The sequence below is a fragment of the Piliocolobus tephrosceles genome, chromosome 8 (genome assembly GCF_002776525.5).
Source record: "Piliocolobus tephrosceles isolate RC106 chromosome 8, ASM277652v3, whole genome shotgun sequence".
Classification (NCBI taxonomy): Eukaryota; Metazoa; Chordata; class Mammalia; order Primates; family Cercopithecidae; genus Piliocolobus; species Piliocolobus tephrosceles.
In genome coordinates, this window is record NC_045441.1 from 73,146,446 (window position 1) to 73,160,765 (window position 14,320).

General features: G+C 41.0%; 1 protein-coding gene across 1 annotated transcript in view; it reads left to right on the top strand.

Moving 5' to 3' along the window:
• Window positions 1–14,320, top strand: part of ICA1 (islet cell autoantigen 1) — a 154,707-nt gene that overhangs the window by 114,629 nt on the left and 25,758 nt on the right. Inside the window, exons 9-12 of the mRNA XM_023224871.3 lie at window positions 9,135–9,232; window positions 11,293–11,345; window positions 14,069–14,131; window positions 14,234–14,275. Coding sequence (XP_023080639.2) covers window positions 9,135–9,232; window positions 11,293–11,345; window positions 14,069–14,131; window positions 14,234–14,275 — 256 coding nt within the window. The remainder of the gene's footprint in view (window positions 1–9,134; window positions 9,233–11,292; window positions 11,346–14,068; window positions 14,132–14,233; window positions 14,276–14,320) is intronic.

Consider the following 14,320-nt stretch of genomic DNA (forward strand, 5'->3'; position numbering starts at 1 on the left):
TGGAGGAGATGGTGGTAGTGGTGGAAGAGGTGATGGTGGTAGTGGTGATGAAGGAGATAATGGTGGTGGTGGTGATGGTGGTGGTGGTGGAGGAGGTGATGGTGGTAGTGGTGGGGGAGGTGATGGTGGTAGTGGTGGGGTTAGTGGTGATGAAAGAGATAATGGTGGTGGTGGTGGTAGTGGAGGAGATAGTGGTAGTGGTGGAAGAGGTGATGGTGGTAGTGGTGGGGGTAGTGGTGGTGAAGGAGATAATGGTGGTGGTGGTGGTAGAGGAGATAATGGTAATAGTGGTGAAAGAGATAAGTAGTAGTGGTGGTGGTGGTGGTAAGGGTGATGGTAATAGTTGTGGTGGTTGTTGAGATGGTGGTGGCAGTGGTGAGGATAACAGCCATGGTGAAGGCTCCAGTAACGACATAGTGCTGGTAATGGGGATGTACTTACTATGAATTCTTTAGTAGATCCAGAAGACAGCCATTTGAAGCGTCAACACAGGAGAGTCTGTTGGGGTTTCTAGGTTACATTGGTTACGTTACTTTCTTACTCTCCATTTTCATCCTAGATTATCATTTTATGTGAGTTTCACAGGTGAGGCTATGAATGGCAGTGGGACAGGAGGTCTGGCCAGATCTCACCCCAGGGTAACCCAACCCATCCCTTCCCTGGCTTTCACAGACACTCTGGCAACTCCCAAACCTGTCCTTCAGCTTTGCAGACCTTGGTCTGGGCTCAAAGAATTCCCACCAGGGATAGAAGAGGGCTGGGCAGGCCTGCAGGCAGAAAAGACAGTAGGGCCTCCTATCTCTGCAAGAGGGCTAATTCTGAAAAATGCAATTTGGCTTTGTAACTTGCTCTTGATCTGTGCCAAGATTTTAACGCTAAGGAAACCTGAATTTGAAAACATAACCCTGAAAACCCTGAACATGTTCAAAAATAACCATTGAAACAGATGTGCCCATGTTTCCTCCTTTCTCTCTTGGGGTATAGGTCTTAGCACTGTTAGATGGAACATCATTCTAGAGACCAGAATGCTTTTAGCTTTGAAAATTCAAAAAACATCCTTTTCTAAATTTTGTTTTTCTCAAATTCGTATGCCTCGCAGCCTTCTTCCACCCACCTCCACATTTCTCAGTTAATCACTGGAACATTTACCAACAGGCCACATGGCTCTGTAGTTACTTGCTTTCAAAATAAAGCCATAATAGTTTTTATGAAAATTGGGTAAATATCCCTGCAATGCTATTTTAGTTACCAGTCCCAACAAGGCAATTACATATGGCGAGCGTCCAGGATATCCTTTTAGGCTTTCAAGTTTTCTCTCAGTGTCATTACTTTACACAGCATTTAGCAAGGCTGTTTTTCTCCCAAGCTGCTCCAGTCCAGATCATTGGAAACAGCAAATTGGGATGCATCCAGGTCACCAAGAAAGGAGGAAGTGGAGGGACTGACCAAGGCCACCACTGAAATCTGAGGGGGACGAGCCAGAGTGTGGCTTGTCAGTTGTTCATCCACGCCTGATGGCGACTGGCATTGGTTCTCCCAGGCAGCTGGTAGCTCAGGCCTTCACAACGGCATGTTGCTTCTCCAACCCCCACCTCTCTCATTCCCTAACTCCTCCCTGAGGGGAAAGGGAAAAATATTACTATTGTGTGGGTAGGTTGTCTGGGCCAAACGCTCTGCTAAGGGTGAGGTGAAATAATGTCTAGGAGAATTTGTCACACAGTGTGCCAAGGTTGGGATTGTAATTAATACTGCGAGGTTCAGCACTGACATATAGAAAGTGAATATATTTCCTTTAACCCTCAAAATAACCTTGGAACATTTGATATACTTGTTCTTGTTTCCCTGTTTCAAATGAGGAAACAGAAACTCAGAAAGGTCTAGTCGTTTGCCTGGGCCTGCATGCCCATTTTGCAGAAGACTGGGAATGGGGGTGCCCCTGCCTTCCCCAGCAGGGCCATGCACTGCTTTCCAGGGGTACTCCTGGTCACAGGGCGGGAAGGGAGGAGGAGAAAGCAGAAGTGCCACGTTTAAATAATACAGCTGCAAACTTTCAATTAAAAATAGCACTTTGAAGTGTTTGCTTATAGGCAAAAAGCATGATTTGTGTGTCAGTCCTTCAGATACCTGGGGATGTATGGCTCTTCTTTTAGAGTTTGGAATGAAGTCTTCTCGATCTCCCCAACCCCTCATATTGAAGGGGAAGGTCACTACATGCTGGCTTGGGTATTTAATACCATTTCTTAACTAGTTGTAGAATTGTTAAGACCCGGATTCAAATATTGCTACTACCTGTTAATAGCCAAATGGCCCGAAGCAAGTCAGTTCATCTCTCCAAGTCTCCGTTTTCCTGTCAGGAAAGCAGGAATACAAGGTTTATCTGGGTTTTGTGAGGATTAAGTGAGATATAGAAAACATAGAGCACAGTATCTACCACAGGAGGAGCACTTAAGACGTCGAATTCCCTTTAGAACTTTAAAAGTCATTGATAAGAAATCAAGTTTTGAGTGCTTGGTATGAGCTTGGTACTGGGTAGAAGCACCCTGTCAGTTCATCCTCACAACATCACACTACGAATACTCATCATTACCTCCATTGTTCTCATGGGTAAACAAGACCTCCAAGGAGTGGATACAATGTCTGTGCCACAGCACTATGGGATCCATCTCCAAAGTCCATTTGTTTCCAGGACGGTGTGGTGCCTTCTCATTATCAATTTTCCATCTTATTTTTAAAGAAGAATATTATCTCTCTTGTTTATGATTGTGATTATTTTTCTCTAATTTTACTTTTTTGTACAGTACAATTCAAGGTTACCTCTAGTTATAGAGTAATAGTGTTTCTTATATAGTGTCTTTATAAATTTGTAAGTGCATGGTGAGGGCAAGAGTACGTATGTGCTGAATGTCCATGAATTATGTGGCCAATACACATCACTGTGGCCTCTGCTTTTATTCTCATGTGCTTCTACTTGTATAAACACACATATACACACACCCAACTGAATTCAACACTTTTTAACCATGCCCCATATCTTGAACGCTTTTATTTTTTTTTATAGACAATTACTTGGCACCTTCATATGTGTACAATACAATTAATGGAAAGTAGCATAAGAAAATTAGATGTCGTAATTAAAGGCTAGAGAAGATACTACTCAGCTGTCAAAGTTAAACATTAAATTTAGGTTATTAGAACTGGCTGCTGGCCTTGTGTCTGTGAAATTTGTTTTGCTAAGTAGTTTTGCATTCATTCAGATGAATGTTGCTGTTGCTTTTATTTTCCTAATACAGGAAGTAGTAACTCCCATTATTATATTAAGCTGTTTCCTTTCTAAGACACTTTTGCAAGCTCGATCTGCGCGTTTCCTCTGTCACACTGATCTTATATACTGTGTATGTGCTTCCTGAAACCATTTAAGCATTGATGGAAATTATTAGCGTGTTAGTGCAGCCTTAACAGAGAAAAGTTACTTAGTCTAAAAACATTCTTTCCTCCACAAAGAACCTTTCAGTCTTGTATGACTCTGTGTGCTGCTAATACACAGCAATTTTCATGAGAGACTGAGTGGGTTTGGGGTTTAGAAACAGAATTTTTTTGGAGTTTTCATTTCTGGACATGGATTCAAATGTGGCTCCCATCAGCCAGTAATTGGAAATAATAGTTCTTCTGTTGACTGCCTCATCTATATATACATAGACAGGCCTCTTAGATTCATTTTGCCTGAGCAGGTGTTCATGTCGCACAGAAAATATTGTCACCCCTGACTTCTGTGCATTCTATAGAGTTAAGCATTTCAACTGAGTTGTGGACTTGAAAATAATTTGAAGTTCCTAATTCACCTTCACCTTGTACCCCTAGTTGAGCCTTTGTGATCAAATCTCGGGGAGAGCAGTCTATAGAATATCCTGTATCTGACGGTCATACCCAGGAACTCATTTGAGGGGATGAAGAGGGTTATGATTTTTTCCTCCATGATTTTTTTTTTTTTTTTAAGACAGAGTCTTGCACTGTTGCCCAGGTTGGAGTGTAGTGGCACCATCTCGGCTCACTGCAAGCTCCGCCTCCCGGGTTCACACCATTCTCCTACCTCAGCGTCCCAAGTAGCTGGGACTACAGGAGCCCACCAACGCGCCTGGCTAATTTTTTGTACTTTTAGTAGAGACAGGGTTTTCTACTGTCTCTACTATTAGCCAGGATGGTCTCGATCTCCTGACCTCCTGATCCACCCGCCTCAGCCTCCCAAAGTGCTGGGATTACAGGCGTGAGCCAATGAGCCTGGCCCCCTCCATGACCTTTTAATGTTCCCCTTATCCTCTTTATATCTTCAATGTATACCATCTTTTGTAAGAAACAAGTTCCATATGTGTTATTGTGTTTTTCCTTGCTATATTGAAGAGTATTTAGCTTCGTTTGGTCTAAAAATTCTGTCTTGGTGATGTCCCTTGAAAATGTCCTGAAATTGATTATGGTGATGGTCATACAACTATGTGAATGCAGTAAGTCCTTACTTACTGTCATCAGTTGGTTCTTGGGAAACTGTGACTTTAAGCAAAACAATGTATAATGAAATCAATTTTACCATAGTCTAATTATACAAGCAGGAGTTGAATTCTTATGATGCAACAATTTATGGTCACAAAAACATCACCAAACTTCTAAATAAAGACCCAAAACACTTCTAATATTTAACATTGAAAGAAATCTAAGTTATATGTACATTTAAGAAAGTTTAAAAAAAAAAGTAAGATAATTCCTTACCCAATTCTTGGTGGATCAGTGAGTGACGGGGAGTCAGAGTGGTAGTGGGTTAAATTAATAAGTGTTGGTGAAGCGAAAATTTTAAGGCATCGCCTACCACCAGGCAGTTCAATCACAGTCACAAATGCAGTGGGCTCACCGGGTGCTTTTCTATCACAGTGTTTAGTGTCATGCTTCTGTATAATTATATACTTGAAGGATTTTTTATGATGAATTTTATTTATTCATTTGTTCCTTTTCCAACCTGCTTATTCCAGTTCAGGGTGGTGGATGGTGGGAGCCTATCCCCGCAACTCAGGGCACAGGATGGGAACCAGTCCTAGACAGGATGCCACCCCGTAGCAGGTCGCACCGACACACACCTCCACAGTCATTCACACTGGGACCATGTAGAATCGCACTTTCACCTGACTTATGTAGCTTTGGGATATGGGAGGAAGCTGGAGTGGAGCCAGGAGAAAACCCACTCAGACATGGGCAGAATGTGCAAACTCCACCCTGACAGTGGCCCTGGGCCAGGAAATCCTTTTTTTTTTTTTTCTCATCAACATTGTAACAAAATGACATTATTCAAGGACCTACTTTCTGTGTACTACAAACCATTGAACAATATGGTGAATTCTAAAAATGGGGTGAATTCTATGGTATTTGAATTATAGCTCAGTTAAGCTTGTGTGTATGTGTGTGTGTGTGTGTGTGTGTGTGTTCCCCTTGGTTCAAAATTCTAATATTTAATATATAAGTCCATGTGCTTAGTATTAATTTTGCTTGTGGTTTTATAAACCTTTTCAAATTACTCCCCTGAGCCTTTGAATTTCCTAGCTAAAGAGCTGTAGTTTTTTTAGTGTAACCTTATGTATATGCATTTATCAGTCAACAAGTACATATTTAGCACCTCTCTTGAGCTGCAACAGCCAAATTGTTATAGGAATAATAGTCATAGTAGGAAGAGAGGAACAATTGCCACAGGAATTATTAATAATAATTTTAAATAGTTGGAACTACAGCCATTCTGTTGGGAGAAGCACAATAGTGACTTAGCTGTGATTGTGGTGACAGGGAGCAACAATTGAGTCCCTGCTAATGGGCCAACAGGGGTAGGGGTTGAAAAGGAGGAGTGAGTGGTTTACATTACAAAAGGATTGTCTGAGAGCTGCTCAAGTGTGGTTATGAGGCAAGGTCAGGCTGGAGACAGAAAGGATGATAACTGTGGAGCTGTCAAGGGCATCTCAGGGGTTTAGGCAAGCGCTGTGGCAGCTAGACGGGGCCAGCTGAGAGCAGACATGTCCTGGCCCTGCCTAGCGTTGATTGATAAAAAGGAAACACAATGAGAAGATAATTGAGCAAACTGGGAGGCCTGGAGAAGTGTTACAAAATTTAAAAGTGAGTCTTGGGAGCCATCAGAACCTTGGCTGAAAATATTTCTGGCTTCACTTTGACCAGAGTTCGACCATTTTGTGGGGGAATAGAACTACTGAAAGGCGTGTGTGTGTGTGTGTGTGTGTGTGTGTGTGTGTACATGAATAAAATGCGGTAATTGGCAGATGGATTGAAAAGAGTACATCCTTGAAATCTATTGAACTGCTTCCTCCTGGCTGCACATATACTAAACACACACACGCACACGCACACACGTGCCTGACTTTCGCTGGAAGCTTTGGGGTATATAAAAAAAACATGAACATCCAGACTGCAGTCCATATTCCAGTTGTCTCATTTGTCCTGACACTGCCCTTTGTATCATTTTCCTCTCCAGTGCAGGCTGCAGCAGCCAAGGATCATGTATTGCATTTAATTGTCATGCATTAGGGAGACAGAAAGAGCAAAAGATGATGATGGAACAAAATGGGGCAAAATGTTAAATATTGATGAATCTGGATATAGGAATGTCCTCCCCATTTGACCCCTGCTGACCTCCTTATCCCAGTCTCATAAGACTTGTACTCTTGCCAACTACATGGCAGCTCCAGTGGCATTCTTTTTGTTCCTCAGACAAACCAAGCTATTCCTACCTTTGAGCCGTTGACTCGGAGCTCTCTCTTCTCCCTGAGCTGCAGATGGCTGGCTCCGTCTTGTCATTTAGCTCTCTGTTGAAATGTCACTTACAAGAGAGGACATCCTGCTAACTGGAGTAATGACCCAATCATTTTCTATCCCTCTGTTTTAATTATCTGCCTAGACCCATCTCTAGCTAATAATTTGTCTGTTGTGTTCACCGGTGTATCCAAAGAACCCCAACAGCACCTGTCTTTGGGTAGTGCTCAAAAACTATTTGTTAACTGAATTAACTAATCTAAATGCCCAGAAATAGGAGTCATTAAAAATGATGTCAGTGCCTTACGGATGTGCTTTATGCAAGAAAATGCTTCCGAACTCCAATCAGGGGACATATACTCAGAGAAGACCTAGGTCCTACTTTAGAATATTGGTGAAGGAATGCACACTTTTATATTTCAATTTTAATATTAACTTCTTAAGGTATATAAAGTCTTTTATATTCTCCAGTCTAATAAGCCTTTTTTAAATTATGAAATATCTACACAAATTATATTGGTTAAAAGGACCACTGTCTCTCTCTATATTTACATAATATGTATATTTATACAATGATTCCAATCATACAAGTAGTGTGACTATGAAGAAAAACAGAAAATATATGAAAATAATAATTTTAAGGATATGGAATTATGAGTAATTTTTACTTTTTTATCAAACTTGTTGCATGTGGTTCTATTATGTTTCTAATTTAGAAAATAATTTACAGAGACAAAACATAATACAGGATAAATATGAACAAATATTAATAAAACTGAAGTGCAGTTTGGATATGGAAAGACTTTCCCGAATCTGGCATGCTTAGTGGAGCTTTACAGAAAATACTGGTAATTGATCTGCGCTTTGAAAACATTCATTGGATTAATGAGGATAAACAAATAGAGCATTTTAAGTTAAAGAAGCAGAATGAACAAAGGAAGGAAGAAACTAGCACATGGGAGACTATGAGGAGACCATCCTAATTGAAAGAAAGCTCATGTTTGGGGGATGGTAGGAAGCAAGTTGGGAAAGTTAGGCTAGATCGCATTTTAGAAGATCTTCAAAATTGGTCAGAGAGGTTGATATTAGAAGTGGAAAGAAATAAAGAAATTCTTAAATAAAGAAATATGCTGGTCCTTCTCAAGAAATAAGATTCTTGAATAGAAGGATAACATGATGGCGTGGGTGTTGTAGGAAAATTACTCTGTGCAGGGAGAGAAACAGAGCTGGCAGTTTGGAAGTGTGACACCAGTATCCATCTGGTGTCCATGGCAGACACCAAAATCAATCACAGGTCTGCTCTGCCGAGACGCAGCCTGAGAACCATCTCCACTGGCCCTCCAGTCAGCCAGTACTAATCAATCAGAGTTGGCCATGAAACCTGATTGCCTCCTGTGTGTGTCAGACAAGTGAATGATAGGCAGGAGAAGGACAGGAGAAACAAGGTGAGGGCCCCAGGCTCATGACTTGGATTTTAGTAGTTCTGAGAATATAAGAAGGATAAGTATCCTGAGATGTTTCTTTCGTATTTGTAGGTTTGTATTTTAATTAGGGCCAGAAATAGAGATCTTTTTGTATAACTCATTATTCAGTTCTAGAAATGTTTTGCTTTTTTTTTCAGGGTCATTGTCACTGGTATACAGTTTCTAGGCACTTCCTTTAAAAAAAAAATTTTAAATATTTGGTAAGCCTTGAAAACAGTAGCTCCAACAAATGATGTGCCAAAAAGAGACTCTCACCCTTTTTAATCTACAAAGATTTGGATGCACCTGCTCTGTCCACTCGTGGGAGTTAGGTTGTCAGAATATGTTAGGCCACTATTTTTGGTTTTTTAAGAAAAGGTTTTGTTTTCTGTTATTTTTTAAAACTGGGTTTTAGATTGCAAAATAGCAAACAAAATTAAACATAAAATGAAATTGTCTCATCTCTGGTGGGGGTGGGAGGAACTTCTACTTTGTCAGTGTGTGGGCTGCGAACAGAACAGAATGTTTATCTTAACTGCATGTTGAAGTTGAAAAATAAAGTTAGCAATAGCCAAAAGGCCGCGTTTGAATAACTTGTCTCAAAAGGGAAAACATAAATCTAGTGGCAAATCAGCTCTGCTATATATGCTAGTATTTATTGGATGTGTCTGAGAACATTGTTGCTTCACCATATAAAATTTTATTTCTTCCAACTGATTGGTTCAAGGTCACCTCCCAATACCTGTAATTCAAAGTTTGGTTGCTGGGACCAATGACAGTTGAATTTTTGTATTGATAACTTTTCTTTTCTTTTTTTTTTGTCTCTATTTCTTCTTCTTTTTTTTTTTTTCTTCCATTTTTCTATGGCTCGTGATCAAGAGCTTACAAGACCCTATGAAAAAATTAGTTGAAAAAGAAGAGAAGAAGAAAATCACCCAGCAGGAAAGTACAGATGCGGCCGTGCAGGAGCCGAGTCAGTAAGTCACAGGTTCCTTCCCTCTGCATCTTTCTTCCCACAGGTGAGAGTGACGTGGTTCTCGCTGACCGAACCTGGCTGGGCCTCAGACATAGACTCATTGTCTTATTTCCTCACTTCTCAGAGTAGATGTATTAGCATCCCGGCCAAACCCCTTTAACACATGTTCCTGCTAGGTCGTGACTCATGTATCCCAGTAAGAGTTCGGTTTCCAGGGGACTTAAAAGGGCACACTTGTGAGGAGCTGACTGGGGCAAGACAGGGCAAATGTCCCCAGCTCTCCTTGGCTCTCTGCCTGTGGCCTGAGCCCCAGCTTTGCACTTTCTCTGGTTTCTGGACCCTATCTGGTCTGTTGTCAACACTAGATGCTCTTCTAGATAGGAAATCCCCTGGCTTTTCTCTCACTGAAGGAGCTTTCCTGTGAAATTGCCCTGGGACACATGCATACTAAGGCATCACCATATGAAAGTGTTGGATTTTGGCACTGTGTTTTCTACCATGCAGAATGTCTGTTTTCTTCTCTGTGAAACAGAGAACAGCTTTGAGTACAGGAAATGACTGCTCCATCTCCATTTCATGCCCCTTTTCAAAGAAGGTGCCTCTTGTCATTTTAAATACTGAGATGAACTTTTCAGCATGTGTGGTGCATGGTTCCCATTCTCATACAGTGAGGAGGAGGTTTAAATGTGAATCTGTATCGTTTTCTGTGGAGATGTAATAGCTTGCAAGAATGTAGTTAGTCTTTGAACTGGCCGACCTAGGAAAACAAAATGGATGCCCTTGCTTCTATTCTGTACTCCTTTTCCACACACACAAAAATTTAGATGACAATATTATAGTAAAATAGGCTTATACTTTTATTGTATTTCGAAATCAACTTTCAGACATATTTTTTGTCCCACAGGAAAATTTGCTGCCAATATTAGCCTTTTTAAAGTTTAAAGCATATGTGTACTAGGTAAATTTTTTGGTGCAGAATGAAGACAAGTTCTCACTGAAGGACAGACCATAGAATATGATCTGAATCTAGTACAATTGGCTAGTTTATCGTGAACCAGTTTAACCCATTCCTGATGATGGTAATACTGCTAGCTATCATTTTAGTGAGCACCTACTGTGAACCAGGTACAATGCTAGGTGTTTTATTTATGTTAATTCCATCTCATGACAATCTTCAGTGACATCAAGGCTGAGATTTTCCTCATCGTGTAAAAGATGGAACGAAGGCTCTGGAAGGTTAAGGGGCTGCCCACATACTCTTGTGTAGTAAGAGGTGAGGCCTGGAGTGGGTCCCTGTACCTGCTTTTCACCATATAAGTTCATACAGTCAAAATAAAGCATTCACCTTTACTTAGAAGGGGATTACCTGGGATTTTCTTGATTTGTTTTCATTAATTCAGATTTCTCAAATACTTTAGTACTTCATTTTAAAAGCTCAAAAAGTATAACCCAGTAACTATTTAAAATGACAGTGAACATTGAACATGAATTTTGTTTAGAAATAGCAGGTGAAGATGCATCATGGTGCTAGGAGGAAGGTTCGGAGGCACCAAGGGAGTCTCAGGGCAGTGATGTGTCTTTGCGTTTAAAGCGGTGGTGAGAGTTGAGTAGGAGACGGCCAGCCTGGATTTGTGAGTGGTCCTGCCACAGCCTCTGTAGCTGAGCTAACCTCTGAAGATGTCCTCTCCTATAACACTAGGAATCAGAAGAAATCAATTCTGATTGATTTTTTACAGTTTTTTTACTATTAATTTTTACTGTTTTTTAAAGTGATGACTGTATGCATCTATCTTATTTATATCTAGCTGCCCATCTAGATATTTACAGAATATTTGCCTTGTGATGAAAGCAAATTCAGACATTAAGATGCTACAGAAAGGGCCAGCAGGCCAGCAAATTGGCATGTAAATGACTATATGTTGACCCTTGTTTGTGTGTGTGTGTGCGTGTGTAGTGTATGTGTTTGTGTTAAAAGTGAAGTAATATTGTACTGAAAATCTGGCTGTATCATAAATATAACATTGATAGAACTTGACGACTAAACCTCTTTTTTATTTTAAGATTAATTTCATTAGAGGAAGAAAACCAGCGCAAGGAATCCTCTAGTTTTAAGAGTAAGTTTTGATTTTCGTTTAGAATTGCTTCTGAAATATTACTTAATGTTCAACAGCCGAGTCATTTTCCTTTTTGGCAAACTCCTCTTAGGCCTTTCTTCTTTTTCAACTGAGAAAAGGCTGATTTGCTTTTAGACTCAGTTCTAAATGTTCAGATATCCACGATGTCAACCCTACAGCGTTACTGAGAGAGGCTGTGTATTGTGAACCAGAAAATCACATCACAGTCATGTCAGCGGCAGCTCTTTAGGGGGCACCCAGGATGGGAACTGGCAAATCGCTGTTTCTTTTCACAGCAGATTATAAGATTTCTGCTGTGACCCTGACTAGTTCTAGTTTTAATAAGATGAGGCTGTGACCTCAGGAGACGTGGATTGGCGGTGTGTGTGGGGTGGGTGGATATTTGTCGATGTTGGAAACAGATGGGAACTGCTCACTCTGCCCTGCCAGCTGATGCCTCAGCCTGCCAGTGCCGAGCAACCTCCGGATCCCTCAGGTGAAGTGAACCTCATGTGTTAGGAGAAGGGGTCAGAGCATTGGAAGGTGGCACAGTGTGCTCTGCAGGCTCATCAGCTATTTCTGTCTCCCGCTGTTACTGCCGGTTTTTTCATCGGTCCTTCACCTCACCAAGGGGTAGAGGGTTTGATAGATTGTGGTAGAACTAATGTGATGCAGTACCAAGCACTTCACTGGCACCCAAGCTCCTTGGAGATGCGGGGGAGTGTTTTACAGGTGTTATGAAGAGAACTAAAATTAGCCCAACAGTGTGTTTACCTGGCCTCCCTGGGGACATATGCACCTCTTCCTGCTTCACCCTCTGGTATGGTACCTTTCTGGAAGATAGGAGGAGGCAAAGCAGATTCTGGAACTTCCCCTCTGCTCCATTCTTCTCCTTCACCCTCTATCTTCCTTTTTATCTTTCCACCCACTTACTTCTCCTCCTATTTGCTTTTCTCCTATCTGCCTTTCAACAACAATGACAACAACAAAAAAGACTCACTTTTTTGCCTCTAATGCTTGCTTCATGTCATCCATTCACGCATGTACACCTTCACATACAAGTACTCACACACTTGTTCATTTGTTCAACAGACGTTTATTGAGCTGCCTCTGTGCCAGGCGTGGCACTGGGCTCTGGGCATACAGTGGTGCACCAGACATAGTCAGTCCTTTCCAGGGTGAGGCCGACAGTCAAAAGGGGAAGCAGATGGTAATCTAATCATTACACAAGTAATCCAGCAGCTCCAGCTTTGGTGGGAGCTCCAAGGGAGAGGTGCAGGGCTTTGGGCACATGTGATGGAGAGGACACAACTTCTTGAGGAGATCGGGAAACTGGCTAAGCCAAGTGCTATGGCAAGACTTGTCAAAGCAGAAGAAACAGCCTGGGCAAAGGTTATAGGCCCGGGAGGACCTGGAGAAAGTCAGAGAAACCATGCTCCAGAGCATGACGGGGAGCGAGTGGCAGGAGGAGAAAGGGAGCAGCTGGGCCTGCTCTTGTTGGCCGCAGAAGAGCTCTCTATGTGGATCTAAGCCCTCCAGCCTCAGTGTACCCACAGCATGAATCACTAATGTTGTCATAGTCAAGGTAATTGGATAGGAAAACATGGGTTCTGTGGGAAAATATAAACTGCAGTTTATTATATTTGTATGCAAGTTATAAATCTATATAAATTATATATTCATACAATATGTGACAATGCAGGGGAATCAGATTTTCTCTCGTTCCTTGTGCAGTATAATTGCTTGTGGTATTTGCATATTTTGAGATTGTAAATGTCGATCATCTTGTTTTATATATGCACAGAATAAAATCCATTATAATGAAGTATCATATTTCTTTTATTCTGTGACTTGCAGAAAGGCTAATGAACATATGAGCAAATCAAGTTTTAAGGTTGTTCTATTACAAACATACACACAGGCACACTTTATTGTTTAGAATAGTTTTTGGTTCACAGCAAAATTAGGGTCAAAGTATAGAGATTTCACATATATTCCTTTCCCCAACATATACGTAGCCTTTCCCACTATTAACATCATATACCAGGTGGTATATTTGTTATAGTCAATAAACTTACATTGACATTATTATCACCCAAAGTCCATAATTTACATTAGCATTCACTCTTGGTGTTACACATTTTGTGGGTATTACAAATGTATAATGATATGTATCTACCATTACAGGACCATACAAAATAGTTTCACTGCCCTGAAACCTCCGTGTGCTCCACTATTCATCCCTTCCTCCCCTCACACCCTTGGCAAACGCTGAGCTTTTTACTGCCCTCATCGTTTTGTCTTTTCCAGAATGTCATATAACTGGAATCATGCAATGTGTAGCCTTTTCAGATTGACTTCTTTCACTTAGTAATCTACCTTTTCATTTTAGCCAGGCCCATATGGCTAAAGTTCATTAGCATCATCAAGTAATAGTCAGTTACTTAAGTCACACACTTGTCCATGGAAGAAGTGTTAGATCGATGTCGTATGATTTTCAGGTTGTCTGCCAAACAAAGCAAAGATTCAGAGCTGTTAATTCAGCATTCTCTGAGAGCCGGTAGCAGGAGTCCAGTGTAATCTGAGGACCCCTGCTTCTGCCTGAGTGAGTCTGTGGATCCCATTTCTTCCTGAGGCTGTGCATTTACCTTACACTGCAATAACATATGAACATGCACACCATTTTGAGTTGTTGGTAACCAGTTGCATGTGTTATATTACAGCTGAAGATGGAAAAAGTATTTTATCTGCCTTAGACAAAAGCGCTACACATACTGCAGGCTCAGGTAATCTAGATTAAGGAAAACTACTCAATTTTAATTATTTGACTCAAACTCCTCACAAAATGAAACTAACTCAAAATTTGTTTTCTTTCCTCTTCTCTAAAGGACCCATAGATGAACTGTTAGACATGAAACCTGAGGAAGGTGGTAAGATTTATGTGTTTCTTTGGGATTATGATTTGTTTGATTTTT